At 54.9% G+C, this 27,867-nt stretch overlaps 1 protein-coding gene and 1 long non-coding RNA gene across 7 annotated transcripts in view; both read right to left on the minus strand.

Annotated features, from left to right (window-relative positions):
* ABLIM2 (actin binding LIM protein family member 2) overlaps positions 1–22,732 on the minus strand; it is a 36,488-nt gene extending 13,756 nt beyond the window's left edge. For 3 of the 6 annotated variants that reach the window (XM_087963713.1, XM_087963711.1, XM_087963710.1), the window contains exons 1-11: positions 22,314–22,626; positions 16,215–16,358; positions 13,775–13,958; positions 12,510–12,613; positions 11,550–11,676; positions 10,873–10,966; positions 9,596–9,683; positions 8,460–8,518; positions 5,767–5,850; positions 4,569–4,715; positions 2,372–2,495 (exon numbers count right to left, since the gene is read on the minus strand). In XM_087963713.1, coding sequence (XP_087819839.1) covers positions 2,372–2,495; positions 4,569–4,715; positions 5,767–5,850; positions 8,460–8,518; positions 9,596–9,683; positions 10,873–10,966; positions 11,550–11,676; positions 12,510–12,613; positions 13,775–13,958; positions 16,215–16,358; positions 22,314–22,332 — 1,174 coding nt within the window. In that variant the 5' untranslated portion in view covers positions 22,333–22,626. Of the gene's footprint in view, positions 1–2,371; positions 2,496–4,568; positions 4,716–5,766; positions 5,851–8,459; positions 8,519–9,595; positions 9,684–10,872; positions 10,967–11,549; positions 11,677–12,509; positions 12,614–13,774; positions 13,959–16,214; positions 16,359–22,313 lie in introns of all 6 variants that reach the window. The other 3 variants (XM_087963712.1, XM_087963708.1, XM_087963709.1) reach the window with 3 other exon arrangements.
* A 980-nt stretch (positions 22,733–23,712) lies between these two features.
* Positions 23,713–25,666, minus strand: LOC148130773 (uncharacterized). The gene is made up of 2 exons (XR_015749621.1): positions 25,179–25,666; positions 23,713–24,013 (listed from the first exon to the last, which is right to left on the minus strand). It is a non-coding gene; the product is annotated as an uncharacterized LOC148130773 (long non-coding RNA).
* Positions 25,667–27,867: the final 2,201 nt, after the last annotated feature.

The following is a 27,867-nucleotide window of genomic DNA, read 5'->3' on the forward strand; positions in this document are numbered from 1 at the left end:
ACTTGGGTTTGAATGTGAAATAATTCCATCAAAGGCTCTTTAGTAGCCACAAGGAAGCCGTAACTGAACTGTTTTCTGCCTTTAGGACTTAGAAGGAAGATGGCTTATCCCCAACCGGGGTCTCTCAGCATCCCGGCTACCAAGTCCAGGAACACAGGTAAGTCACGGCTTGTTTTCTGGACACACCAGCTCCTCTGCCCCCAGGAGCAGCGCAGGAGGCACCATAATCCCAGAAAGGCCCACAGGCGACGTGCCCACAAAAGCCCAAGCTGAGTGCCGGAAATGGGCCTCCTCTGACCAAGGGGGGGGAGGAGGTGAGATGCCGAGGAGGCCGTGCAGGTCGTTCGAGGAACAAGCAAGGAGACACAGCGATGGAGGAGGCCGTGGGTGGGAGAGCTACCTGGCTTTCCAGGTCTCCCTGCCTCTCCAGAGGAGAAGCCAGGCCCAACGTGGGGGGGGGACACACACACACACACACACACACACACACACACACACAGCATGGCTCTGGCGGCCCCATGCCAGCGCTCCTTCGGGCCGTGTGCTCCCTGAACCTGCCCATTGCATCCCCGTGCCACCCCAGGAGAGCGGATGGGACAGGACTCTTGCCAATCCCAGCAGGTTAAACACAAAAACATGCAGACATGCAGACAAACCGAAAAAGCATAGCCCAAAGACCGGCTCCTTCCTTTGGCTGCCCCATCAGTGAACTGGATGGGCCACTCTGTGGGTGCTAAACACAGAAATAAAACGGCCCCGGAGGTAGCCAGAGAGCGTTACTGTGGCACACCGCAGAGGGAAGACGTTGGCCTACAAGGACATTTGTAGTTTGTGTGTTGGTGGCTTTAGAAATCTCATTTGCCGCCCAATCCAGACAGCTGGACCTGAGAGAGACCCAAGTCAGAAAAGACATGTGTTGCTGCATGGCAGGAAAAAATGAGTGGCAACTGCCTCCCCAGAGGGCTGGCTAAGGGGAGGAGGACCACGCCCCACATCCCTGCCTTGGAGGAACGGTGACTGGCATGGAGAAGCCAACTTGGAGAAGCTGGCTGTGCCAATCGGTGCTCCAGCTCAATGATGGTTGCCGGTGGGATCAGACCCCTCGAGCCCCCCCCTGCAGACAATGAGGGGAGCACCTGGCTGGGAAGCTGACTTCATGGTCAGGTGCTGCAGGGAGGGTCTGCCCCCCAGGACCCTCCCCATCTCTATGGCGTATGGCTTCTAGTCAACCTTGTGGGCTGGAAAAGGTGTCACCAAACTCCTTTCAGTTTTTTTCAATTACAGAAAAGAGGCAAACTGTAGGAAAAAGCCCCACTCCAAACGCACTTCAGTAAGTCTGCTTGCATATAAAAGGATGTGCCCCCCGGCCTCGAAGACAGATCCTCCTGCGGAAAGGGAGTCGGCTGGCGGGGGGCTCTTCCTCATTCGCAGGGTGCTCTCTGCCCCCCCAGGCCCTCCACTCTGCTGGGAGAACTGGGAGTCCCTCCCCTCCCCCCGTGTGTCCAGGGTCTCCTCCTCCTCCCCCTTGAGAGGCCTGGCCTGCCTCAAAAGATGGCCGCCTTTCCTGGCCTCTGACGGGACTTCCTGGGCTTTTCCCAGCCTTCGCAATGAGCCAGCGCTTCCTCAAGGGCTCTGAGCCAGGGAAGGCGGTTCACCCCTCACACCCACCACAAAATAACTTCCACTTCCACAAAACAACACGAAACACACAAACAACAAACTTTCAAGGCACAAGGATGCCTCCTGGAACACACTCATCTGATTGAAAACACCCATCACAATTGTCTCCCATAAAGAAAGGAAATTGGCCTCCGGGGCCTCCTTCCTCACAAAGGCTGGAAAGTGTAGAGAGCGGGTTTCCCTTCGAAAGTTTCTAGGCACACAAACACAGGAGCACGCACACACACACACACATACACACACACAGAGCAGGAAAAACACAGTGCTTGGTAAAAATATCGACCCTCTGCCTTTCCCCTGAAAACCGCTGCGGGTGGGCAATACGGTCAGTGCCCGGCCTACACAAAGCGGGTCCTGGGCCAGTCAGCCCAGGTGTGTTCCTCCACAGCTGACCCCTGGGAGGGACCTCACCTGAACCGCCTTGGGGTTGTGGAAGAGAGCAGCCGAGGGAACCCCTCGCCCCACCTGCCAGCAAAGCCGGGGCCAGGGCGGAAGGGTGGCTCTCTTTCGCCAGGGGGCTCTCCTCCTTCTGTGTGTGTGGGGGTGGTGGATTTGGGCTGCTGGAGGGCTCCCTCTCAGGGCAGTCTATCTGACCCACTTCAACGCTTCCTGGGCCGCCCCCTCGGGAAGGGAGAGTGGTGCTTCTTCTGGAGGAGGAAGGAAGACCAGCTGAGCCTGCCCAGCCCCTTACCTGCTCGGCTGAAATTCGGAGGCGAAGCGCAAAGAGGCGTGGTGCGGCCATAGCCCAGCGAACTGGTGGAACTGGGGCTGGAAATCCGGCACGGCCTGAGGGGCTGGTCCTCCTGGTCACCCCCCTGTGAAGAGGACAGGGAAGGGGGGCCGTTTTTATGCCACCGGGAGAGAAAAAGGGACCCTGGCAGCCAGCAGCAGCTGCCGCAGCTGCCCTGCACTCGTGGGACTATTTCCCCCAGGCGCCTGTTCGGTCTACGCGAGCCAGGGAGCCCCCTCCCCGATGGCCCTGGTGGAATGTCTGCTGACAGGGATGGAGGGCGGGGGGAGATCGATTCCTTGGACCAAGAAGACAAAGTGAGAAGGCCCAGGAGCAGCACCTCAGGCCTGAAAATGTCAGGAGACAGTCAGGCAGAAAACAGAGGAAAAAAAGGAAGCAGCCTCTCCAAGTGAACGGTGCCAAATAGGCCTCATCCACCCACGGTCCAAACAACAGAATAACAGAGTTGGAAGGGACCCTGGAGGTCTTCTAGCCAACCCCCTGCAGGAGGCCCGGCCAAGATCATTCCGGACAAATGGCTGTCCGATCTCCTCTTCAAAACTTCCAGGGTGGGAGCACCCACAACTCCTGGAGTCAAGAACCTGTCAGGAAATTCCTCCTCCTTCCTGTTCCGTTGCTCGGTCGGTTTTATCTCAGCCCTCTCTGCTCAGCCTGGGGAAGGTTTTACCCCCAGCCTCAGGGGTGTCGAAGGCGACACCGTGAAGGACTCAGAAATGCAAGTATCGTCAGAATGAAAGAGTCCAATAAACTGAATTGGACAGAAGAGACCGAGAGACAATTCGCAAACCCTGGATTTAGAACCTTCTCTTCTCCGAGCCTTAAAAATAAGCCGAAGATGGAACCGTCTCCAAATGTGCAGAAGCAACTGTGCAGCCTCGACCAGCGCTTTTCGCTGCTGCCAAAATGCCAAACTCAGAATACTAGCTGACTTTCCTTCAAGCTGAACGCAGGATCCAGGTTAAGAGCACTCCTTTGATGTAAAGGCCCCAAGGACAAACCGCCCAACCTCGGAGAGCGAAACGCCATCCACACAAGGACAACAGCCTCTGGATTTCAGTGCTCCAGCAGTCCTGGGGTGGCAGTGAGAGGGAGGAGAAATGAAACGAAGGGAATGCTAGGCTGGGCAGGTTTTTGGATCACCAGATGATCATTTCTTCCCTGCAACGGATTTGGGAGGTTCTTTGAACACTTAAATATGAGCCAGCAGAGTGAGGCAGTCACCAAAAAAGCCAATACAATCCTGGGTTCATTACCAGAGTGATAGGATCCAGATCACGTGACGTTCTAGTACCGCTCCATAAAGCCACACTTGGAATCCTGCACCCAGTTTTGGTCCCCATATTATAAAAAGAGGTTGAGACTCTAGAAAGAGCGCAGAGAAGAGCAACGAAGGTAATTAGGAGGCTGGGGGTTGAACCATACAAAGAATGGTTAGAGGAGTTGGGTATAGTGTCTAATCTAGTGAAGAGGAGGACCAGGGTGATAGGATAGCAGTCTTCCAATATGTGAAGGGCTGCCCCAGAGAAGAGGAGGGGGTCCACCTATTCTCCAAAGCCCCTGAAAGCAGGACAAGAAGCAACGGAGGGAAACTCTTCAAGCAACCTGGAATTAAGGAGGAATTTCCTAACAGGGAGGACAATTAACCCCAGTGGAAGCGAAGTTGTCTCCAGAAGTTGTGGTTTCTCCATCACTGTACTTTTTCAAGAAGAGACTGGACAGGAGGGGGTCTAGGGTCTCCTACTTGAGCAGGGGGTTGGACTAGAAGACCTCCAAGGTCCCTTCCAACTCTGCTATTCTGATCCACTGGCTTCTTAGACGAAGCCAGTCTTCCTCATACGTCCAGGCAGAAGCTAGACAATGGAGCCCTGAGGATGTCTTCCTAGGGATGATTGTAGCACTGAGCAGGAGGCTGGATTCCACGGCCACGATGGCTGTCCAACCTCAACATTTTGTGAGTTTACATAGGAAAGGAACGTGACAGGTAGGCCTGACTGTGGCGTGACGGACAGGGCTTTGCCCAGAACCTGAGTGTTCACCTGCCCCAGGAAAGAGCGTGAACACCTGAGCAGGAGAGGACACCGAAGCTGGAGCCCCAGGGCAACGGTGACTTCTCCAGCTCCGCAGAGACAGGCAGTACCTCGGCGTAGCCGGGCCGGTCGCTGACCGAGTGGCTGATGTAGGGGGAGTAGGAGATCATGTCTGGCCGGTCGATGTTGTAGATGGCCTTGTTCTTAGGGAGGGCAGCCAAGTCTCGGTAGTCAAGGATTTCCTCCCCGAGTTTCGCCTGCAATGAGAAGAAGGAAAAGCGGAAGGGAAACAGCTTCCTTGAAGAAGTGCTCATCACCATCATCATCATATCCTCCTGACTCCATACAATGGATGATCCCCCAGAGATTTTAGAGAACTTACAAAGTGAAATTGTTGAATTAACAAGAGAAAAGAAAATGCAACTTCTCCCTAAAATGGCATCTATTCCTAAGAAGAGGGAAATAGCTAATTGTAGCTTCCGTTTTAAAAAGGAATTGCAGGGCCTTACTGGAAATTATCACCAGCTTGCTTGAGATCCTTTCCAGCCCAAATGGTGGGAAATGCGATGAAAGAAGCCAAATGCGGAAGGGCGGCCCTTCAGGTGGTGCTATCAGCCACGCACCAGGCCAGAAACCGAAGGCCAGCAGGATGGGCTTCATTGCGACGGGCTCTAAGGAGAGAGTCTCACAAGCGGTATGACGCTGTGCCTTCCTCCTCCTTCTCCTCCTCATGGCCCAGTGAACGAGGGAGGCAGTTGCCTGAGCTACTTCCTGGCTCTTGAAGGATGGAGAAAGGTTGCCAAGGATGCTCCCCTGGCAGTCCAAGGGGTCCCTCACCCAACCACAGGCTCCCCCGTTTGCAGTCCTTCTCTGAATCGAGGCCATCTGAGGGGACCGAGAGGGTCGGCCTGGCCGGCCTCCAATGCACAGCGGACTCAGAGACTGTCGGCCGCCAGGAGGACAATGAGACCCGGGGCAGGGGAGGGGAGGGTGACGGCGGTATCCTCGCCAGGGTAGGCGTGAGGCCTGTTTGCATCCCCCGCTGCTTCTTGTTGCTCTGGTGTTAACTATCATTGTTCCTTCTGCTCTTTTCCTTTTCTTGTTCCAGCCAGAACCGCAACTATCCTGAGTTCTTAGTCACACAAGTCTCTTAATAAATACAAATCCTCCAGCCCACAAAACCCAGATGCTCCTTCCGGAGAACTGCACCAGGTAATGACAACCTCTTACAAATAAGTGGCCATCAGAATCATATTCTGAACAATTCTACTTTCCCATTTATTTTAGCATTTCACCATGGATACATACATAGATTATTCGACTTGGGGAGCATGATGTACTTGAAGGGGGCACCGAAATTATGCTTTCAGACGATGTTCGGGTTTCCTGCAACTGAAAACAAATACAGATATGAATTTCCTTACACGTTTATTCTTGGAAAATATTTTAAAAGCCTCTTGCTTACAGATAAAATTTCCCCTAAAATTAGCAGGCAAAAGCTCAATTACTTCAAAACTGGGATTTTTGTAACCAACTGGTTTTATAATCCACTATTTCTCGTTAAGAGCAACATGAGGAAAATAAGAATTTCACCCCTTCCCTGCCCGACTTCACTTCTGTTTTTATTTCTCAAGTCCAGGATCACACAGGGAGCAAAGGAGGAGAGCTGCATCACTGGACCTATGAAGCCAAAAATCAAAAAAGAAATGTGAAAAAGTTCTCCATCCTGAGGGAAAAGGCTTCCAGGCCCAATGCCAACATGCCGCCACGGTCCGTTTGCTGATTCTGGGCTCCAGGAGTCCCTGGGAGAGGCCCAAAGCGGCTTTTCCAAAAGGCAACTGAACTTTTTTTTTTCTTTGAAAATGTTTCCCTTCTAATCCATAAAGCTTCTTCACTTCAGAACTAAAGAAGCTCCTTGGATGAGAAACGAAACGCTTTCGAAGGGGGAAAAAAAACCCCAAGAAAGCCCAGGTGCCTTTGGGGAAAACCTCCGAGACACAGTCCCCGGTGCCCTTCATCTCCTGGAGCCTGGCCTTCCCTTCTCTTTCCCAACTCCTGCGTTTTATTCAAAGGGAGACTTATAATATGCCTACAGATAAGCCGCACTTAGTCAGAAAAGGCGCTGGCAGGCGACTCCTAGCTTCTCACCAGCACGAGAGCCACTGGGCCCCCCCTCTTGTCTCCAAATCCATCAAAGGAACATTTTTCCCTCTCATCATTATCTCATCTGCAGAGTTGCACAACTTCCTCTGACTAGTTGGATGTGGTCTTAGAAACGAGGCTGCCGCCCTGGGAGACCAGACAGGAAGCCATGAGACGAGCTGATTCGACTCCACCGTAAGGCCAGAGGGACAGAATCTGGCACGTCAGACGTCCTGTCACCATTTTTAACTTCCCGATGCATGAAGGCAGGTCCTTCCCAAGTTTCTTCCTCTGACCTTTGTTTTGACTGTTTCCTAGGCAGCAAATCTTTCCCTCGTCTTCCAAGGTCATCAGCCTCACGTCCCCTTAACAAAACGCCCCCACCCTCCATTTCCTTGTCTAAATCCGTAATTGCCTTTCTCTCGTTTGACCAGCTCTCTGCCCATCTGTTCCTGCACGGAAAAAAGCCACCCCCCCCCATTCACTCCTGTGTCCCAGTCTGGGCGCAGAGGCTGCCCCCTTTCTTCTTAACATTTCATGGCCTGCTGAGTCCCCCTCCTTCTTCCCCTCTGGGGGGCGCTCTTCCCCTTTGCCTCCCGAGGGGCATCTGTCCAGTGGTTGGGGAGGATGGGCTCCGGTTTCCCTTCCACCTGCCACTCCTTCCAAATACGCCTTGGCTGTGCCGGTGGGAGAGGGGAGGGGACGAGGCCCATCCTGGGTACAAAGTGAGGTCTGCCTTGAGGGTTTAACTCGGTTTATGCCAGTTACGGTCACAACATGCCAAAGGAAGAGAGAGAGAGAAGGGAGGCGTGTCTTCTGGGTAAAATACGTCTTTAAAGCCATGTTTTCTTTTTTAGAAAAGAGGAAATTAACAGTCTTCCTAGGGAAGTCCTATTTCTCTTGCTGGGTCAGAATTCGATGGCTGATCCTGAACATGGCAGAGCCAAATCCAGTCCCCGCCAGCCACGTGTGTAGCTCCCACCCCTAGTGGGATGCCCACTAAGCCCACAGCCGCAGAACACACCCGTTGGTAGCATCTCTGCAGAAAGGGCCGTGGAGCGGGACTCGGAGACGCCAGGGCACTCCAGGTGCAGGAGGGGGACCGCAATGGGCAAAGGGTCCCAGAGAGCCAGCAGGGAGGCTCAGGGCCTCCAACCGCTTCCCCACACGGGAGCAGAGCGGCCTGAAAAGGGCCCCCTGAGCAGGGAGGCCGAGGCCACTGGCTGCTCAGGGGCCCTCCAGGGAAGGCCTCGCTCGGGGCTGCCTGACTCTGGGGTGGCCTCCCAAGAGCTCCACAAGCTCCCCCAGAGGAAGGGAGGGAGGGTGGGCTGCAGGGACTGGCGGACGCAGGGGGCCTCCGCCAGTCCAACCGGAGGAAGCATTTTTGGGCCCAGCAGGAGGAAGGCCTGGCTCCCCACGGCCTTCGCAGAGCAGCTGCGTTTGGGGCAATGGGAAGGGGCCCGAATGGCACGTCTATGGGGGGCAATGCAGACCACGGTTGGGCCTCCAAAGAGGCCCAGTTGCAGAGCAACCCAGTTTAGCCTCCGTGCAACAGTTGGGGAAACACCTTGAATGGCTCCGGAAAGGGGGGAAAAAGCACCCCGGCTTGAGAGGGGTGAGTTCTGGGGACGGCAGCCCCAGAAGTGGAGCCTGGAGATCCCCGGGAGGCTTCTCGGTGGCTTCCTTGGAAGGAAACGGAACGATTTGCACCAGGGAGGGTGTCCTTTTAAGCTCCCAGCCAACAGCTGTGGGATTCCCGGGTCGCCAGGAAGAAGCGCCTGGATGCTGTGAAAGTGCTCTGACAAAGCCACCCGGCAGGACACGGAAGGGAAGGGAAGCACTTCACAGGCATGTCTCACCTTGGCCTTTTCTTCCACTTTGGCTGCCTGTCTACAAGCTGGGTGCCAAATAGAAGACCCTGAAAACAGAGAGAGTCCCGGTCAGTCCTTGGTCCAAGTTTTTTCTGCATACAGTTTTTGTTCTGCATACAGATGACAAACTAACCTCCTTACTGGAAGGTTGTGCCCGGCCATTTATGAAGGAGGGCCACCCTCTTTGGGACACCACCTCTGCAAGCATCCCCACAGCCTTCCCTCCAACTCCTGGCTGGGCCTGACCCTCCAGCACTCGCACAGATGCTGCCATCTAGCTGGGCAGCCAGGAATAACATGGGGACTGTTTCATTTATTGGGAGTGAGGTTGAACAGGCTACACACAAGCTGCTAAGTGAAGTCCAGAGGAAAGGGTGATGTGTCTCCATGCGTGACTTAAGAATTATCTGCGTGGTTCCAAGTCTGGACCCTTTTAATATTACTGTAGCCGAGAACACAAAGGCTCCTGGGGTGTGAGGAAGCCAGCAGCAGCAGCCACTGTATAGAAATGGGATGGGACAGGTCAACAGGTGGGGGGGGGGGCAATCATGGTCTGTGTATCCAATATTTTTTTGTTTTTCCCTCCATCCTCCAGGTGAATTATCCAAGCGGAAGTTCTGTCTGGCGTTGCCTGCTGAATGGAAACCTTGCAACCCGGCTCTTCTTCCTGCTGAAGGGGCCCTTCGGGCTCAGGGCCGGCTGTTTGCAGCTGTTCTGGCCACCCCAGAAACGGACACCTCCTTTTTGCTGCTGGGATTGTTGAAACAGCCCCCCATTTCTCAAGGGGGCTTTTTGCAAAGGGCAACTGGGCTAAGTTTTTTTCCTTGAGGAAGAAGACATTTTGCTTCTTATTCAAGAAGCTTCATCAGTTCTGAAGCTTCATCAGTCAGAACTGGTGAAGCTTTGTGGATAAAAAGCAAAATGTCTTCTTCCTCAAGGAAAAAAACTTAGCCCAGTTGCCCTTTTGAGACAACCATGGCCCGGCTGACTGAGAACCACCACCGACATTTAGCCTCAAACACAGATCAGTTCCACTCTCAGGGTTGGGATATTTGGGTTGGAAGCACCTGCCCACCCCAAACACTGGCAATTCACAGGCCCCTCTGCCTGGCCGGTTGGTTTACCTTGAAGGTACATCTCTTCTCCTTCGGCGAACATCTGGTGGCACTTATCACAGCAGGCACACGTGGGGTGGTAGTGCTTTTCTCCAGCCTGGGGAGGGGCGAGGGGGAGGAATGAGGGAGGACCTTATCAGAGAGGGCCCGATCCCTTCCTGTCCCCTGAAAGGCCAGGCCAGTTGCATTAGAAGAGCTGACTCAAAAGGAAGACGTAAAACTGCTCCCACAGGGCTTCAGGGAAGAGGCAGCTTAAAAGTACGTTAGAAGATTGAAAAGAATCCCCGTTCACTTCACAGCCTTCCTTTACAAAAGAAAATCAAGAGGCCGTAACAAGAAATTTATCCAACATGTAAAACAACATGCTTTGCTGCCTTTTGAAACGATGCTTTTCTTTCTTCTCCTCCCCCCTGCCTCTCCTGGAAGGGCTTCCTAAGGCCCCTGAGGACCTCCTGGAGCAGGTGTGCCTGGCCAAGGCCTTTCCACAGCGTGCCCAGTTGCTTCCATCGGTTGCAATAACCCTTCTGCCCGAGATTTATCCCCCGGCTTTAAATAGCAGGCTGAATTTAGCCTGAGCCTTAGAGAGGCCCCCTCGGTCTGCCAAGGGTTGCTGGGGCTGAAACAGCCTCCCTCCCGGGGCTAAAAGCCGCAGGGGGATACATGAAATCACCCAACCCGGGTTGGGGGCATTTCCTTTCCAGGGTGGGGAGCCTGCTGCTGCCATGACCAGGTGCCACTTTTCAAGGTCTGTCTTGTCTCCAATTCTCTGCTCCAAGTTTTAAAAAAATGGGTTTTTCAAGTTCTATCCTGGATTTAAAAAGTGAGAAAAATGAGTGTGTGTACAGTGTGTGTGTGGAAGTCCCGGGCGAGGGAAGCCCCGTCCCTGGGCCCTCTTCCATTGCTCGCCTCCCTTGAAGCCCTGCAGGGTCCAAGGAGGAGGCCTGGCAGGAGAAGGAAGAGCAAGAGGACGATCCGAATCAAGGCGCCCTGGATTCCCTTCCCATCTTTAACGGATGCTGGACAGAACTTCTGGTGCTGTGATGGAGTGTGGACTGGATTCCCAGGAGGGAGGGGCTGCCTCCCAGCAGCAGCGGAGCTCGGACACTTTGGATGGCAGGAAGAGCATGAAAAAGGCTCCTTCCCTCTAGCAAGACTCTGTCTGCAGGCAGAGAACCAGAAGGGGAGCGACTCCAAAGGAACTTCCTGGGCCGTTCCTGCCGCCTGCCAGGCACCTCCCGAGTCACGGCCTGCCCCGAGGGGCCTTCCTCCTTCCAGCCTCGCCTTACCTCCAAAACTCTCCCCGTGATAAACTTCCCACAACGGTCGCACTGGATCCCAAACGTCGCATGATAGTCTCTTTCGCAATAGGGAACGCCATCCCTGCAGGCAAGGAAGGACAACCTGCCTCAAGGCCGGCTCTCCGGACAGGCAGACCCCCACCGGGGGCAGAGTCAGAAGAAGAACACCCCCCCCCCTGCATCCTTCCAGCGCAGACGGGTCCAAGGGCGACGGAAGACGATGCCTCACCTAACGGATACCTGGTAAACCCAAAACTTTCTGGGCTTTCAGGCCCCCACTGTCTTCCTCTCACCCCGCTACTCCCCTGGGTCTTTGAAGCGCCGTCCCTGTGGAGGCAGAGCGGTTCCCAAGGAGGCTGGACTTTCCCTTCCGGAAGGCTGCAGCTCCGTTTTCCAAAGGAGTCCTAGACTCTCTGGGTTCTGGTTCCCCCCGCAGGACCAACCGATTGCCCCGTCCCGTCCTCCCCTACTCCAGCTCCCATGCTCCAGCCCCCCCCTGCTGTGGGATCCAGAGGGACGGCCTCTGCCCTCCACCCACCGCCTAGGACCATGTGGGGAAGCACCGGGCAGGGTTTGGTGTCCGTAGCCTTGCGGCCCTTTAGAGGAGCGGCCGGCTCCTCACAATCCCCCACCTTCCCAATCCACCTTCCCCCCAGGTGACCTACTTGCTGATGTATTCCCCCGTGAGCAGCTTGCCACAAATCTTGCACTTAAAGCAGGTCAGGTGCCAATGCTTGTCCAAGGCCACCAGAGACTGGCCGTTCTTAATGTCGGAGCCGCAGTTCCCGCAACCTGCAACGACAAGGACAAACCCCCGGAAGCTGCACCTGCGCCTCCCCTCTAGCCTTTGGGGACCAGCCAGGACCGGCCAGGCAGCCCCACAGCTGGACCATTAAGAGCCCCCTTGGCAAAACCTGTAGGTTGCCTGTGAGCACAACCGGAACTGCAATTTCAGGCCCACCGGGAGGCTTCAGGGTTGCCCTCATTGCAGCCAATAAGCTAACCATATTGGCCATTAAGCACATGGTCATTAACTCAACCCAGCTTTCCTAATTGGCATTGCCTGTTGGATAACTTGCTGGGAAGGTTGCTAATCTCGATCACGTGACTGCATGGAAGGTGCAATCTGCCGCAGCCTTGGAGACAGGCCATAAATCAGCCCCTCTGGCCATTGGGACTGTGAACCACCATTAAACCAAAGGTCCTAAGCTGACCACCCACCCCGACCACTCTGCTCAGCCCGGGGTTCAGCCAAGCCACTTCGTAGCCCCAAGGGAATGCATGCATTGTGTGTCTGAAACTGCCCTTGTGGCCCAACAGTAGCCACACCCAATGGGGCAGGGGCCAACTGAGCCACAAGGGGAGGAGGGGGAGGGCTGCCCCATGTCCTGTGGGCCTCTCTGGAGGGGGGGTCTTCAGCTCAGAGGCAGGCTGGGTGGGGGTCCCCGGGCAGGCACCAGCAGGCACCACTTCCTGCCCATCCACAGGCTGAAAAGTTGCTCCGCGCATCGTTTGCTTAACCTCCACCAGGGGGGCTGCGGACGAGGCAAACGCCCAGAGAGGATATTTCCCTTCGGCTGCTAAAAATAGCCGCTTCTCAGTGGATCTCAAAAACTGGGACTTACTTCGGAGGACTGGACAACCAGCACCAGCAGGGGGCAGAGAACATTTCTGGCAGACGCACTCCTTCCCATTGAAAGTCACCCGGTCCCCGGGAGGAAACGGCTGCCTGCAGGAGGAGGCAGGAGCGGCATCACTAAGGGGGCCTCCTGGCCCCTTTCCCCTCCCCCCGCCCCTCTTCAGGAGCTTCTTCCCCCTCCCCCACCCAGGGAAATCCTCTGCAAAGGGGACCCTTTTCCCTCCAGGGACCCTTTCCTTCAGGCCCTTTCTTGGACACCCAAAGGATTCCTCCTTGCGGCCGCCCTTCAGATCAGACCAACATTTGAGCATCTTTGCAGACACACCCACCCACCGAAGGGCCGACGTTCCCTTTCGGAAGGTGCACACTTGGCACATCAGCTGGGAGGAGAGAGAGCTACCAATGGCCCTTCGTTGAGAATCTAAACATGGGCTGACCGCCTCCTGCTTAGCACCCACTTTCTCCAGAACTCTTCCCCCCATCTTATCCAAAGCAGGGATGGGGAACCACACAAGAAATCCACCCCACTCCCACCCACCCCCGCCCCAAAAGTGGCCTGGAGGACTGACACCCATCAGTCACAGGTGGGAAAGCAAAGCTTCTCCTCCTCTGAGGAGCTCTGTACGGCTGGGGCCAAGTGGACACATTTTCAGAGGAGGAAGAGAAAGAGAGAGAGAGAAAAAAGGGAGCATCTCAAAAGCTGACAAACAAGAGCAGAAAAAAAGTTTCAGGCGAAGATCACCGAGACCTTCAGGCCTGTGGCAACCTGGGAGAAAGAAGGGCAAGCGATCCAGAGAGAGAGTCTCTGTCCTGGTCTCTGCCCAACCCCTTCTGCCCCCTCCCCTCTTTTTCTCCTGGCCGCTGCAGGGGATCGATGGCTTGACAAGGAGGCCCGGGGCTTCTGGGCTGGCTCTTTCCCTTCTTCTAGTGGGGGTGGGGGGGCTCTGGGATTACAGGGACAAACAAATTTGGGGGGGGGGGTTGCTAGGAAGGCCGTGGAGGCTCACAGCCCTCGGGAGCCGAGTTGGGCTACTGGATGGAGGTTTTGGGCCATCAGGTTTTCCATCAGCAGAGAATCTTAACAGAAGGAAAGCCAGTTCTTGGATGGAGCTCCAAGTTCTTCTCCGCTGCCCTGGACATCCTCCGGAGCAGCCCGGGAAACCAGAGGGAACCGGGCCTGTTTTGCAGTCGCCCATAGCTCTCCCCTCCTCCCCCAGGTCTCCAGAGGAAAGAGGCGAGCCAAGAGCTTACCTGCAGAGCACACACACAAAGCAGTTTGGGTGGTAGGTCTTGCCCAGGGCGGAGATCACCTCGCCCTCAATGAACTCATCACAGCTGAAGCAGCGGGTGCCGTAGAGCCGCTGGTAGTCCGACGTGCAGACGTAATCCCCTTGCCTGACGAAGAAGCCCCCCTGGGCCAAGTCGCAGCCGCACGCTGCAATCAAAGCAGACCGGGGGCTTAAGCAGGAGGCCTCCGTCTCTGAGGCCCAGCGCCAGGCAGGGGGAGCTCCGGAGGAGGAACAGGCTGAATCTCGGACCATCTGGGGACAGGAGGCCAGAGGAGGTTCGACGGAGGGCACAAATGAACCCTCGGCTCTGGCCGGAAATCGTCGCTTCCCCCATTCTCTCCCCATTGGCTTGGGGAGGGGTGTCTTCAGGTGGCCAGGACCGGCTTCCAGCAGGTGTCAGTCAGGTGAAGAGCCTACAGGTGCCCTTCGCAAGCGTTGGTTGGGCTAGAAGACCTAGAACAGCGGCATCACCTGGCGTATCGGGATTCCCCCCCCTTCGCTAAACGGGGCCTGTGCCTGGCCAGCACGTGACACATCCGACCCGCAGCCGTGAGTTTAACAGCCCTGCCTAGAAGGTCCCTTCCGACTCTACATTCTGCTAGGTGGCAAGTTGGATGGCCCAGGCATCGGTACCTTTTTTCACATTCGTATTTCATGATGATTTTAATTGAGGAGAAGGATTAATCGACAGCGTAAGCCCATGTATGTTATGCCCTTCGCTGCACCAATAAATTGCAACTGCAATCCCACCACCCCCCCCAGCTGTGCCGGGAGCCAACTGAGCACCAGAGGCCTGGACAGGACTAGATGCTTTCCTCAGAGCAGGAGAAGCAGCCGTGGGCTCGGCTCCTCACGCATTCGACACCAGGGTGTGGGCACCACAGGGGCGGAGTTTGCATCGGGGCAGCTGCTTTCACCACTGGTGCCACCACCACACAGGCCCCTCTGGCTGAGCCAGCCTCAAGGCTTCCTCCCCGCAGGGCCCCAGTAGGACAAAGCTTCAGGGAAGGCATGGATGGGAGGAAAACCTCCACTGACCCACAAACCCCCAAGGCCTTCAAGGGGGAAGAGGTCTCGCCTCCTGGGTGCTCGGCTGGGCCTCATGGGGCCACCAACCTCCGAAGGGCTTCTCCTTCTCCCCAGCGGTTCCCCCAGTGCCAGCAGTCCCGAGACACACACCTGTGCTGCCTGAAGAACTGCCTTGCCTGTTCTGAATGGGGGCCACGGCCTGCCCTGCCAAAGGGAGACCCTCTCCTTAAGGCGCCTCCCTTGTCAGAGCCAAAGCCAGCGGCTTGCATTGCACTCCCCCCACGCCCACCCCCACCACTCCCACTGAACGGGAAGCCTGGGAGAGGCACTGGGGCTTCGCAGGCCAGCCCCTGCCAGGGCACGGCTCCTGCTGCTGTTCTCTGCAGTGCCCCTCCTGGTTGGCCCTCGGACAGCCGAGAGGAGGCGGGGGTCACCCTTATGCCGGCTTTCATCACCCAGCAACTGTTCCCAGCCGAGCCCGGGAGCCTCCCTCCCGCCCTACGCCAGGCTCTCCAGGGTGACATTCCGTTCTCTGGGAGGACCCTATTTATAGACTTGTCCGGGGGGGGGGGGATTTGCTCTGGGGCCCCCAACCCCTCCCACGCGACGGATGGCCTTGGGCTCACGGTGAGGTTAACCCTCAACCCTGCAGTCTCCCCCCTTGGCCACCACCCTGAACACGTCGCTCGCCTTCCTTTCCTATCCGACCCCTCCTTCCCCTGGAAGCCCCCAGGGCCATTTCTCCCAGGGCCAAAGGTCAGAGGCCACGAAGAGGAGGTTACTCTTCCGCTCAGGGCCCAATTAGCCCTACCCAGGTGAAAAAGAGGCCTCCCCCGGGGTGTCTCCTAGAGGGGAAATGGGGGAGATGCTGTTTCTAGGGGAAAGAAGGGGAGGGCGAAAAAGTCAAGATGGCAGCTGAATCCCCCTTGGTTTTTTGTTTTTTTTTACAGGTGATGCATGCAGGAATCACACCCTCACAGCCAACCTCTGGACGCTTCTGACCCAAACCCATGCAAACCCTCCCCCACCCGACTACACACTGGTCCCACGAGGCCTCCAAGCCTTATTTTGATCCTTATTTCTGAACAGAGGCTCAGAGAGCTGAATTATACCCCAGAGCTGAAACTTAACTGGGGGAAACACAATTTGCACGTGGAAAAATAGGACAGTCCAATTAGGGCGGGGCGAGTCTGTGCTGCTGGATTTTGATGGCCCCCTCTAATGGAATTGCCCTCTTTCTCCAGGTGCAAATTTCAGCAAACGTGCAGAAGTGCAAATTTCAGGGCGCAACATCTGGCCCCACTGTGGCAAAACGACAGAAAGGCTCAGGAGCGTTCAGTTCACTTCCCCACCACGCAGGTCATGGCACGTACCTTTGCAGACGAAACATTTAATGTGGAAGTACTTCTTCTGCACTCTCAGCACTTCTCCTTTGCACGGACTCCCACAGTTGTGGCAAAGGATGGCGGCTCCAGAGGGCGCCTCCAAATGGCTGTGCACAGCCTGTCGCTGGGAAGCTGTGGGAAAGGGAAACTGCCTTGATCAGAGGGTGGAGGCAGGTGGAAGAGGCTTCCCTGTTCCCTGCTTTCGCCCTTCTGCCGAAAGGAGGCGGCTGTGCTCCTGTCAGAACGGGGCTCTCCAACCGGTGGACTTCAACTCCCAGAATTCCCCAGCCAGCAAGAACCTTCCCTTGTTGGTTCTTGCTGGCTGGGGAATTCTGGGAGTTGTTTCTGCTTGAAAATAGGGCAAAAAGAGAGAGGAGAATTTAGGGAGCACAGACCACTCACTGACTCCACCCCCCCGGGAGACTCGAGTAAATCATAAAACGATCCAAAAAAACAAGGGAGAAGGACCGTTTCTGGAATGTTCAGGGTTGAGAGGACTTTGCACAAAGTTCATTTACCGCAGTACTTTCTTTAACTCAATAGTTATCATCAGATAATTTAGTTCTTTTTATGACCCAGTAATCCCTTTTTATTGGTGGGGGTCAGGGTAACTGAATGGAGCTGAGCATTTACTGGCCAGATGCCCTCCCTGACGCCCATGTGGAGTTCACAGCAGATATTTTTTTCTTTGCCCCCAGAGAGAAAAACATCAGTTGCCGCCAGGATTGAATTCTCAACCTCCCGAGTGGGAGGCGAGCATCTTCCCCTTTAGGCCACCAAACCCCTCTAGTTATCATCAGATAATTATCGTAAACGAATGAAGATCAATGAGATAATTTCCTACAGGGTAAAGTAAGGAATTTTATATGGAATAAAAAAGTGCAAAAAAATCAACCTTACTGAAGTGACTAGGAAAGAATTCCAGCAGTGGCTACGTATCAAACCCAACTCCAAGTCCAGATTCAAGTTTTGTGCTCCACTCTGGCGCTATGATGGGCCAGGAGCCCCTCTCTACTTGTCCCCTGTGATTATGGAGGTTCAGGTATGAGGCTGCTTGCTTGTGAACGTGCTCACACGCCCAGCAAGTTGCCTTCCTAGTCACGCTGGATCCTGGCGGATGCTTGAGCTGCGTCTCTCCTACCCATCCAGCCCTTCATCGGGTGGCTGCCCTCCTTGGGTGCAAATGCTGTGGATTCAGGCCCAGCAGGACCCCGGGGAGAGGATGTTCTTCTCCTGGGCTAAAAGGACGCTGGATATTATGCAGCAGAAAGTCACTTTACAGAGAACAGAAATGCTTAAAAATAGTTACCTTGGAGACTCAGCCTGCGTTTCAGAAAATGCCAGCAGATGTTCCTTATGCAGCAGCATTTGAGGAAAAGTTCTGTTGGTTAAGAAACATGTAGACAAGGAAAGTTTCCCTTCTAACTGGGCTACTAGAGGAAGAGAGGCAAGCTGGGGAGAGGGAAGCAAACAGGAGGCAAAGAAATGGAAAGGCCCTCTGGCCCTTACGCAAACGGAGTCCTTCCGGTAACCAGAGACCGGCTGAAAGGCAAGACACCTGGATGGACAGAGGCAGGTGGTTCTCCCCTTGATTTACCTCCCAGCGGTGACCTTCGTGGCCCAAGCGGAGCAGAAGACGACCTTCCTCCTTCACCCCCACCCCCATGTTCTTGTCCTTTTGTCCGAGGCACCTGGAGCTCATCTCAGGGTCAGAGGATCAGCCACCAACGGCTTTTGGGCTCCCGTCCTGCAGACCGAGGCGCCTTCCTTTAGTCAATCCAGAACTCGGGCTGCTTGGCATCAGTGCGGTCCCCTCTTCACAGTCAGTCATTCATTCTTCCTGAGAGAACTGAATAGCACCTTTGTCTCTCCTAAAATGAGCACAATCTTGAGCTCAGTCACTCCAAAGATGGTAGCCAAAAATCAGCAAGAGGCTGGCAGCCCCTTTGCCGACTTCTAAAGGCAGAAGATTTCGTTCCGGCTGGCCCTCTAGTGATGTGTAAATAACTGGCCGGACAAAACCTATTCAGCCGGGGTTTCCTGCCGATTGATGCACTGATGTCCACTTGCAGAGTCTCCTCAGCTCAGTCTGAGTCCAGGTGGCCGGATGGTTCAGGTAGCTGCCGACTGGTGGGTTCCACTTTAACTCAATTCACCCTCTAGGAAGGAGTGAAGCCCCCTGCACAGCCTCTTGACTGCCGTCCAGTCTTTGTTGGGCTGGCACTTATTTTTCTCGTTCGGTTCTTGTGACCATCTCTGGTCTAGTCTGTGGTGCCTCCAGGAGCCCCCCAACTCTGGTTCTCTGGTTCCTGTTCCCAGCTTCCTTGTTCAATCTTCCCTTTGGAAATTTGGCCTCTTCAAGGATGGGGACTGGATGAGCCTCCAGGCACTCTAACCTCAATGTCTGTTTCCATTCAGGAGGTAACTTCTTTCTTCACCTCTTTCAGCCTCCAAAATCCCAAGAGGCTTTTCACCTGGATTCCTTTATTCAGAAGCTCTCCAATCTCCTTCCTCTTGTGGTCATCCTTGCATATAACTCTGTGCTTAGCTTCAGGGCCCAAGCGGGCTGGGCGAAGGGGCCTCGCTCCTAGTTAGGTGGGTGGCTGTGGATTTTCTTAGCTGCTTTTAATTTTTTCATATGAATCTGTTTTTATTTGTATAATAAAATAATTGGTCTCCTGCCCACAGTTGTCATTAAGATGAGCAGCTAAATGAATGGATTACTTTGGTCGCCACAATGTAAAAAAGAGGTTGAGACTCCAGAAAGAGGGCAGAGAAGAGCAACAAAGAGGATTAGAGGATTGGAGACTAAAAACATACGAAGAACTGGCCACTGGTTCCAGTTGCTGGAACTGGGCATGGCTACTTTAATGAAACGAAGAGTTAAGGGGGGGCATGATAAGAAAAGTTTCAATATCTGAGGGGTTGCCACAAGGAAGAGGCGGTCAGGCTGTTCTCCAAAGCAACTGAAACTTACCAAATTTGCAAATGACACTAAGCTGGCAGGAATAGCTAACACCCAAGAAGATAGGCTCAGGATCCAGATGGATCTTGACAGACTAGAACACTGGGCCGTATCTAACAAAATGAAATTCAATGTAGAGGAAAGTAAAGTCCTACACTTAGGCAAGAAAAACCAAAAGGACACATATAGACTGGGTGAAACCAGGCACAACAGCAGGAACTGTTAAGAGGGATCCTGGAGTCTTAGTGGACAACCAGTTAAATAGGAGCCAATAGCATGCGGCAGGAGCCCAAAAAAGCTAACGCAATCCTAAGTTGTATTAACAGAGGGATACAATCAAGATCAAGGGAAGTACTAATACCACTCTATAAAGCCTTAGTAAGGCCACACCTAGAGTCCTGCATCCAGTTTTGGTCACATTATAAAAAAGATGTTGAGACTCTAGAAAAACTACAAAGAGCAACCAGGATGATTAGAGGACTGGAGGCTGAAACATACAACGAACGGTTGCAGGAACTGGGCTTGGCTAGTCTAGTAAAGAGAAGGACCAGGGGAGACAGGAGAGCATCTTCCAATATTTGAGGGGCTGCCACAGGGAGGAGGAAGGGGTCAAGCTATTTTCTAAAGCACCTGAAGGCCAGACAAGGAAGAATGGATGGAAACTGATCCAGGAGAGATTCAACCTGGAAACAAGGAGAAACTTTCTGACAGTGAGAACAATCAACCAATGGAACAGAAATTGCCCTCGGAAGTTGTGGGAGCGCCATCACTTGAGACTTTCAAGAAGAGATTGGATTGCCATTTGTCAGAAATGGTGCAGGGTCTCCCGCTTGGGTGGTGGGTTGGATTAGATGACCTCTAAGGCCCCTTCCAACTCTGATTATCTGTTATCTGTCTGTTATGAACTGAAACTCATCAAGGAGAGAAGCAGCCTAGAACTAAGGAGGAATTTTCTGACAGTTAGAACAAGTAACCAGTGGAACAAGTTGCCTCCAGAAGTTGTGAATGTTCCAACACTGGAAATTTTAAAGAAGAGACTGGACAACCATTGGTCTGAAACGTTACAGGGTTTCCTGCCTGAGCAGGGGGTTGGACTAGAAGACCTCCAGGGTCCCTTCCAACTCTGTTATTCCGTTAAACAAATGAATGAATCAATAAAACAAACCACGGCATTATCTCCCTCTAATTCTTCCAAGGTCTTTGTGTCCAGATCTGGAACTTCCGTGCCTCTGGCTGCCACTGGCATTTCCACCCCAGCAGAAGGGATGGTTTCATCAGAGTCCTGGCCAGTTCCTGGGCCTCGTGCAATGCCAGACCTCTGCCCGGTGAGTCTCCTCTGGGAGACCCACCTTTGCCTTTCTCGGGGCAGGACGACCCAAGCGCTCAGCCTTTGTGGCTTCTTTCCCAAACTGACAACTTTTGAGCATTTCCCCAGGTCCCTGGATCTTATGCCCATTAAGCTGACTGGTATGGGGGGGGCGGGTTAGGTTTTGGCAATCGTCTGCCCCATACAAGAGCTGCCCTGGGGCAGGCAGGAGGGAACGGCGGAGGGAGAATTGACCCCTGGGGGAATCTGGTCTCTCTGCTGGCTCTGGCTCTGCTCTGCTCACTCGCCTTTTCATCCTCTGAGAGGCTGGTGGTACATGGGGGGGGGGGGGGGATCCTGGGTGCCAGTTGCAGATCCAGTCCTTCTCCCATTAAAGGAACCTGAGAAGGAGAAGCTCCCCTAAGCAGAGACATGGGGGGGTGGGACTAGCAGTGGGCCAAGCAGAAGGAAACCAGGCACAGCATGTGGAGACCTTCCTCTCCAAGGCTCCCCGGAGCAAAGGCCTCCAGCGCTCGGCTCCTGCCCAGAGGGGCCTGCTGTGGTCCAGGCAGGAGGCCGGGCAGCTGTGTAAACCCTGCAAATCAACCCCCCCACCTGCCCCCCCTCTTCGGAAGGCCAATGGCTCCAACACCCGACGAGGCCACAGGGAGAGATTCTGACCCACTTGCCCCCTTCCTCTTCTCTTGCCCGGCTCCTTTCCAGGGGGCCCCTGGCTCTGCTCAAGGCTAGGGAAGCCTCTCCTTTCCTTCGGGCATCCCCTCTTCCAGGCCTGGTGCTCTCCTCCCAAAGGGCTCCTGCTTCTCTGGGCCCTCAGGCCAGACCCTAACCCCGTTCAAGCGGAGGGGCCCTTTTCTCCTTGGGAAAGAAGGCCTGGGAGAGGCGTCCTGCGACCCTCTGCCCCACCAGGCCGAGGAATCGCCTTCAGCCAAGCGCCTCTCTCTGCCGAATCCCAGCGGACACCCCCCCGGCTCTCCCCTCCTGCCCCCCGCTGCAGCCAGAACGAGGGGCGGCTGCTGGAAGGCAGCGCAGGGGCTGGGCCGGGTGGGGGTGGTCCTCCCGGGGGCAGAAGGCGGCCTTCCCTTTCCATTCTCCCGGTCAGGTTATCGGTCAGTGGCGGTCAGGGAGAGCTCCGGCGCCGTCCGCCTTCCTGCTGCTGCTGCTGCTGCTGCTGCTATTATTAGCGGCCATTCCCGGCGCGGCGTTTGCCGCAGCCAAGCAGCCCGCAGCGGCATCGGGGCTCGAGGTGAGGCGCCGCGCAGCTCCGCTCTCCTAGGCCGAGGACCGCTCCGTCCTGAGGGATGCCGGGAGTTGTAGTCCAGGAGCCGCTGGAGGGCCACAGACGCCTCGCGCCCGCAAGACGGAGTCCCTCCCGGGCCGGGGATGGAGCTGCGGCGCTGGCCGGAGGGAAACGCCAAGTGGGGCGCTGGTTGCGGCCGGGCAGGGCGGTGGGGGGGCGCCGCAGAAGAGCAGACGGGCTTCCCATTACGCTGCGGCACCTGCTCCCCGCAACGCCCCGCCGGGAAGCGGCGCCCGGACAGACTCGCCCCCCTCGCGGAGCCTCCCGAGCCCGGCCCGGTTCCATGGGGGCGGGGAGGGGCAGCGGCCGGCGAGGGAGAGCGGGGTGCACCTGCCTCGCCTCCCCGGGGCCCCGGCGCTGCCGCTACCCGCCCTGGCGCTGCCCCCGGGCCCAGGACGGGCGCGGGCGGCGGGGACGCCCTGCCTGTCTTCCCGGAGTGGCGGCGGCGGGGAACCGCAGTGGGATGTGGCCGCCCGGCCAGCCCCGCCCCGCGCTTACCTGCCGTGCCCGAGCTCATCCTGCCCGGCTTGGGCCGCGCCGGGGCTGCCCCTTGCGCCGGCCGGCGGGGCGCTCATCCCCGGGCAACCTGTTGCGCGGCGGCGGCGACTCCTCTGCGGAGCTCTTGCGGGCTCCCGCCTCCTCCCTGCGGCTGGCCAGCCGGGCGCGCCGCGGCGCTTGTGCGCGGCTGCGGCTCCTCCGCGCTGTCGATCTCCGGCGCAGAAGGTGGGGCGAGCGGGCAGGCGGGCGGCGGCGGTGGCGGCGGGGCAAGGCGGGTCCGTGCCAGCAGTCAGCCGCGGTCATGCTCCGCCAAACACCGGCGCCTCTGCGGAGCTTCTGGGCTGGGCGCCAGCTGGACCCGCCGCAGACGGGAGCCCCCCACTCTCCCCCGCAGCCCCAGGCATAGAGCAGCGCCTCCCTGGCGGGGAAGGTGCGGGGCCAGGGGAGCCCCAGTCTGGGTCTGTGAGGGGGACATTGCGGTGCCCCCCGTCCCGGGAGAAAGACCGCGCGTGGCTGGAGGGGCGGCGGGGAAGCTCCCCGCGGGCTTCGCAGGGCGGGCGGGGCTCTGGGCGCAAGGGCGGAGGGGCTGCCGCGCCTCTCTTGAGGGGCGGCCAGGCGGGCTCTGTGAGGCGGACTGAGGGCAGCGCGGTCCGGGCTGAGAGCGGAGGCGGCTTTCGGAAGGCCCTTTGCCGGGCTCAGCCAGAGATCGCGGACGGGGAGAAACCGAGAGCGGCCCCGCCAGCCGCCCCCGGCCCGGGTCTCCAGGCTGCTCCGGCCCTCGGGGAGACCCACTCCCGTGGAAACGGCCACGTGGGGCGTTCTCCCCCCAAAAAACGAGGGTGGAAGTAGGCCCGGATGCCTCGTTGGAGTAGCGAAGCCCCTCCGGCCCCCTCCGAAGAGACCCGGCGTCTCTCCCTCCCTGCCGCTCTGCTGCCCCCGGGGTTTTAGTGGCCTGGAGGGGTTGGGCCCGCCTGTCCCAGAGGTTGGGGGCTGGTTTGGGATTCCCCCCCCCCTCCTGGCACCTGTGGGGGGGGGGGCTCAGCTACCTGGGACCTTTTTTTAGGGCTCAGTCCTGGTTGGTGGTTAGTATTCAAATAATACAGAAACTCATCAAAAGGAAGAAAACCGCAGGTCTTAATATCAATGGGAACTACCACAGCAGTAAAGCTGTTATTATTTTCCCATAATTTATATAAAAAAAATAGTAGTCCTTGACTTACAGCTGTTCACTTAGCCACCATTTGAAGTTGTGACATTACCTTACGTCCCCCCAGTGATGTTACCCCATTTTGAGAGTGGGGGATCCGGGCTGCGTTTTGTGGGGGGGCATTTCCAGCATCATGGGGGTAACTGCATTACATGACAGTTTTGTCAAAAAACGGGGTTGTTTTTTTCCCCCCAGCAAAACCGGCTTATAAGGAACCCTTGGTTCGCTTAATGACTGTGGCCTTTTGCTTAACAACTCTGGTGGTTGCTTTAAACCACCTCAAAAAAGGTTGTAAAATCGGATTGGTGGCTGATTCGATTCAGGAGTTATGGCCGATGTGCATTGTGTTCACAATCCGAGGGCTCCTCAGAGTTGCAGAATGGAATTCTATGCGTTCCTGCTGTGTTTCTTCACCCAGGCAGAGGATTTCAGCTTCCCAAATTCCAGGGACTGAAGTCCAGAGTCTGAAAGTCACCAAGGTTGAGAAACTTTCCTACAAAAATGCAAAAAGAATAACAAACAGTCTAGTGGAGGCCACACTTCATCCCAATTCAAAAGGCCAGATAAAAATCCAATTGAAACATATCCAACCCTTTCAACAGTCAAGCACCACACTTCTTATTGCAGGGGGTGGAAAAAAGAATAGTTTCCCATTTCCTAAACCAATGTTCCTCGTGTCTTAATTATTTTTCATGTAGCACTCGAAGGTCTAAAGCAGGGGTGTCCAACCTTGGCAAAGCTGGCTGAGGAATTCTGGGAGTTGAAGTCCACAAGTCTTAAAGTTGTCAAGGTTGGACACCCCTGGTCTAAAGGGCGGCAAGTCACTCCTTGAGGAAGGATTCATGCACTTCATTTTTTGGCCTGAGAAGTCCAGAGCCCCCTCAAGCGTGCCCTCAAAGCCCCCCTCCACCATTTCTACACATACCATAAAAAAATTCAGTCTTGTGAGATCCATCGGGACCCTTTGACTCCTCACCCACCCTGACCGGTTCCTGTAAACGACAACATTATGGTCCTTAAATGAACTTGCTCACCAAATTAAACAAGAAAGGGGGAAAAAAGTAGAAATAACTCCCCTTTTACGACTCTCGTCCCTTAAGTACTTTGGGATAGAGTTGGGCGACTGGATGGAGCTGAGCACTTACTGGCCGGATGCCCTTCCTGACACCAGGTGGAGTTCATAGCAGATATTTCTTTCTTTGTGTTCGGGGGGGGGGAGGGGGAGAGAAATACCTGCCTCTACCTAGGATTGAACTCTCAACCTTCCCAATGAGAGGCTATCGGCTTCATCCCTAGGCCACCACGCTGCTCCAAAGAAGGTAGAAATGGAATATTTAAAATTAACAGGCAGCTGAATTCTTGCTGAGAAAAGCCCCAAATCCATATTTCGGCTTCGTCATCAGCTGGATTTTCTTATTCCGTTCCTGGGGCTTTCGTTGAGTTCTAGATTGAAGTCAAAAATGTCAGAATGGCAGAGCCACAACCACAGAATTGAAACCCGGTCTCTGTTTTCGGGGAGTGGTATAATTTTATTAAACACTTTATGAAAGAAACCAATTCAAATTGATATAAAAAGTGAAAAAAAAGGCAGAAGAAACCAAAGAGAAAGCTAAATAGGCAAGAAAAGGGAACAAGAAACAAATTATTTGTCTTCTCACCTTTCCTTGCAAATCCCTTTGGCGTCAACCGAGCTGGGCTTTCACTCGCTCCCCGGAAGGAATCCTTTGGTGGCGGTTTTCCATCTTGGGTCAGGGCCAGGACCGTAAAGGGAAGCTAGAGTTAAACTTCCAAATTTGCCCCGTCCTCACGGCTGTAAGGGTGGAGGAGCAGACGAAACACGGCTCCCTCTTCCATCCTCCCTACGGGAGGAGGATTCACACCCAGAGATGCCTCCCACGATCCCAGCTGCTGGTCTCAGAAACGACCCAGCTGCCTCCGGCAAATGACCGGACTTCCTTCAGGGACCTGGTGGGTGAGGTTCCCCAGTTGAGGGGGCCACAGGAGCGTGAAGGAGCCCAGGGCCTGATTAGTCAGTGGGATCCCTGCTTGGATGGGGAGGAGGTACGGCCGGCTTCCTTGGCCACTTCTGCTTCTCAAAGAGGAGCCGTCAGAAGGGGGGGCAGAGAAGGCCAGGAAAAGAGCTGTGAGAAGCTGGGCAGGGGCTGAATCCAGGGAAATGCTGAGCTCGGTCCAAGAAGAAAATGCAGGGGGGCAGGACTGGCCTTTCGGAGGGCCCCGCCTGGCCCTTTAAATCAAGACTTCCTGCCCTCTATTGGCTGAAACCACCCATAACCCCTTTTCTGCTCTTAAACTGCTCTACTCCCCCAGCCCTGAATCTCATCATCCCTCCTCCTGGAAGGTTCCTGCTTTGTTTCTGGAGTGGGGGGGGGGTTTCAAGTGGCAGAACTGCTCAGTCTTCCAAGGTAAGAAAGAGGCTCTGGCGCTTCTCAGCGACTCTCTCTCAGGTGCGGTTGAGTTCACGCTTTTCCTGACTCTGCGGACTTGTTTTTCAAATTGTAGCTATTGTGACCTAGAAGTTGAGGTGTTTTTTTTCTTCTTCTCTGTTTTGAAATTATTTTTACTTTGTAGCATCTTTCTGCCAGGAAAATAAAATACAGAGGAATTAAAACAAGCTAACATTGGTGGACAAATTGAAGAAATATTTCCGTTACACTTTTTTATCATTTGGGAGGCAAAAGCCTTAAACTTGGTGATTAAATTATGTTTTACCTGCTTTTCTAATTCAAACAATTGTGTATTGGTGAAGAACAGGGACAAAAATGAGGCCATCCACATCCATCCAAGCATGATAGTTCTGGGTGGACCTGCATTCTAATTCTGGGTTATTTGTAGCAATGCCAGCTCCTTGCTTTCCTTCAGGTGTGGCTCTTTTGAGTTTCTGGTCCTTGGGTGTTGTTCATTTGATTGTGGACGGCAGGGAGCCCCCCCCCAAACTTTTACTAAGTGAAGAAAAAAAGGTACATTTTCTTGCTACCTTCTGTTAGGCTGGAAAGATTTGTGAACTGTCAGAACGACAGTTTATAAAATGACACAGGGAGCTTCTTACTACCAAATGAGAGAGATTAAAAACACTGCTTTAAATCCCAATGCAGTTAAACATGAGCTAATACTGATGACTCCTGGGGCTTGTAGCCGCTGTACCCAAAGCAAAATTGGGTTTGCTAATTAAATTGGCCTGCTGGGACCATAAACCCCGGTCAACCACTTTGATTTGGCTCCATGCTACCTGACATTGGCTCTGAGCCGCCACCACATAGATTCATTCCTCTGAGACGGCCCGTTCCCAGCCAGGCCCTCCCGATACTGCAAGGCAGCCGTGGCTGCTAGGATCGAGTCGGTGGGTTGCAACTCTGCCTCCCAAGTAAAGGACTTCGCATTCGCCTGTGCTCCTGGGCCTGCTTCTCTAACCCACTCACAACAACGTCCACTTCTGCCTCTGTCCTCCGTCTGGGGGATGAGCCGAACTCTCCATCGTCTGAGCTACCGACGGAGGAGCAGTGGCTTCCCTTGTGGCACAAAGGCCCACCTCTCCCTCCGCCTGCTGGGGGTCTCAGAGGCGGCTTTTGGAGCAGCCGGGATCTGCCTCACAGACCTGCTTTCTGGCACGTATCTCTCCCCAGTTTGCTAGCGAGTGTCTTTGAGCGGCTCCTCCTTTCTTCTGCAGAATAATTTACAATCTCCATGCCTGAATGGGGAAGGAGAGCCCTAATGGACTCTGTCCCAAAGCATGTCCACCGCCAAAGTTTGTGCAGAGGTGCGACTCAAATGCTCTCCAAGGGCTGCTCTTTGAAGTAGAGAGCAAGGAGCTGCATTTTAACAGGAGGAGGAGGAGGAGGAGGAGGAGGAGGAGGAGGAGGAGGAGGAGGAGAGCCACAATCCACTCGAACCCCGACACCGTTCGGATGTCCTTCAGAAGGTGGTGTAGAAACTGGAGGGGAACCAGCCAAGTGGGCAGCGTAATACAGCAGGAAAGGGGCCAGTCCCTGCAGGAAACAATGAGAGGAAGTGCTGTAGTCCCATCACCCCAACAGTCCTGGATCCACAGCTTCCTGTCAGAAAAATTCCAAACATCAGATTCACTGAAAAGGAATCTGGGAAGGGAGGGGATCATGTTTTGTGTTTTCATGTACAGGAAAATCAAATCTGGGCATCTGGAAAGAGAAAGTTGTGCGCCATCAAAGGATCTAATAAAAAAGGTCTATTTAAAAAACCCGCTGTAGCACTTTTCTATTCCAGAAGTGCTTTTCAAATTAATATGGATTTAGAACTCCATCCACATAGAAAACAAACAGTAGACATGACAGTAAGAGAACCTGTTGGAAAACC

This window comes from Notechis scutatus, chromosome 4, assembly GCF_049901735.1.
Source record: "Notechis scutatus isolate UNSWTSFEM ecotype Mainland chromosome 4, rNotScu1.2, whole genome shotgun sequence".
In the NCBI taxonomy this organism is placed as follows: Eukaryota; Metazoa; Chordata; class Lepidosauria; order Squamata; family Elapidae; genus Notechis; species Notechis scutatus.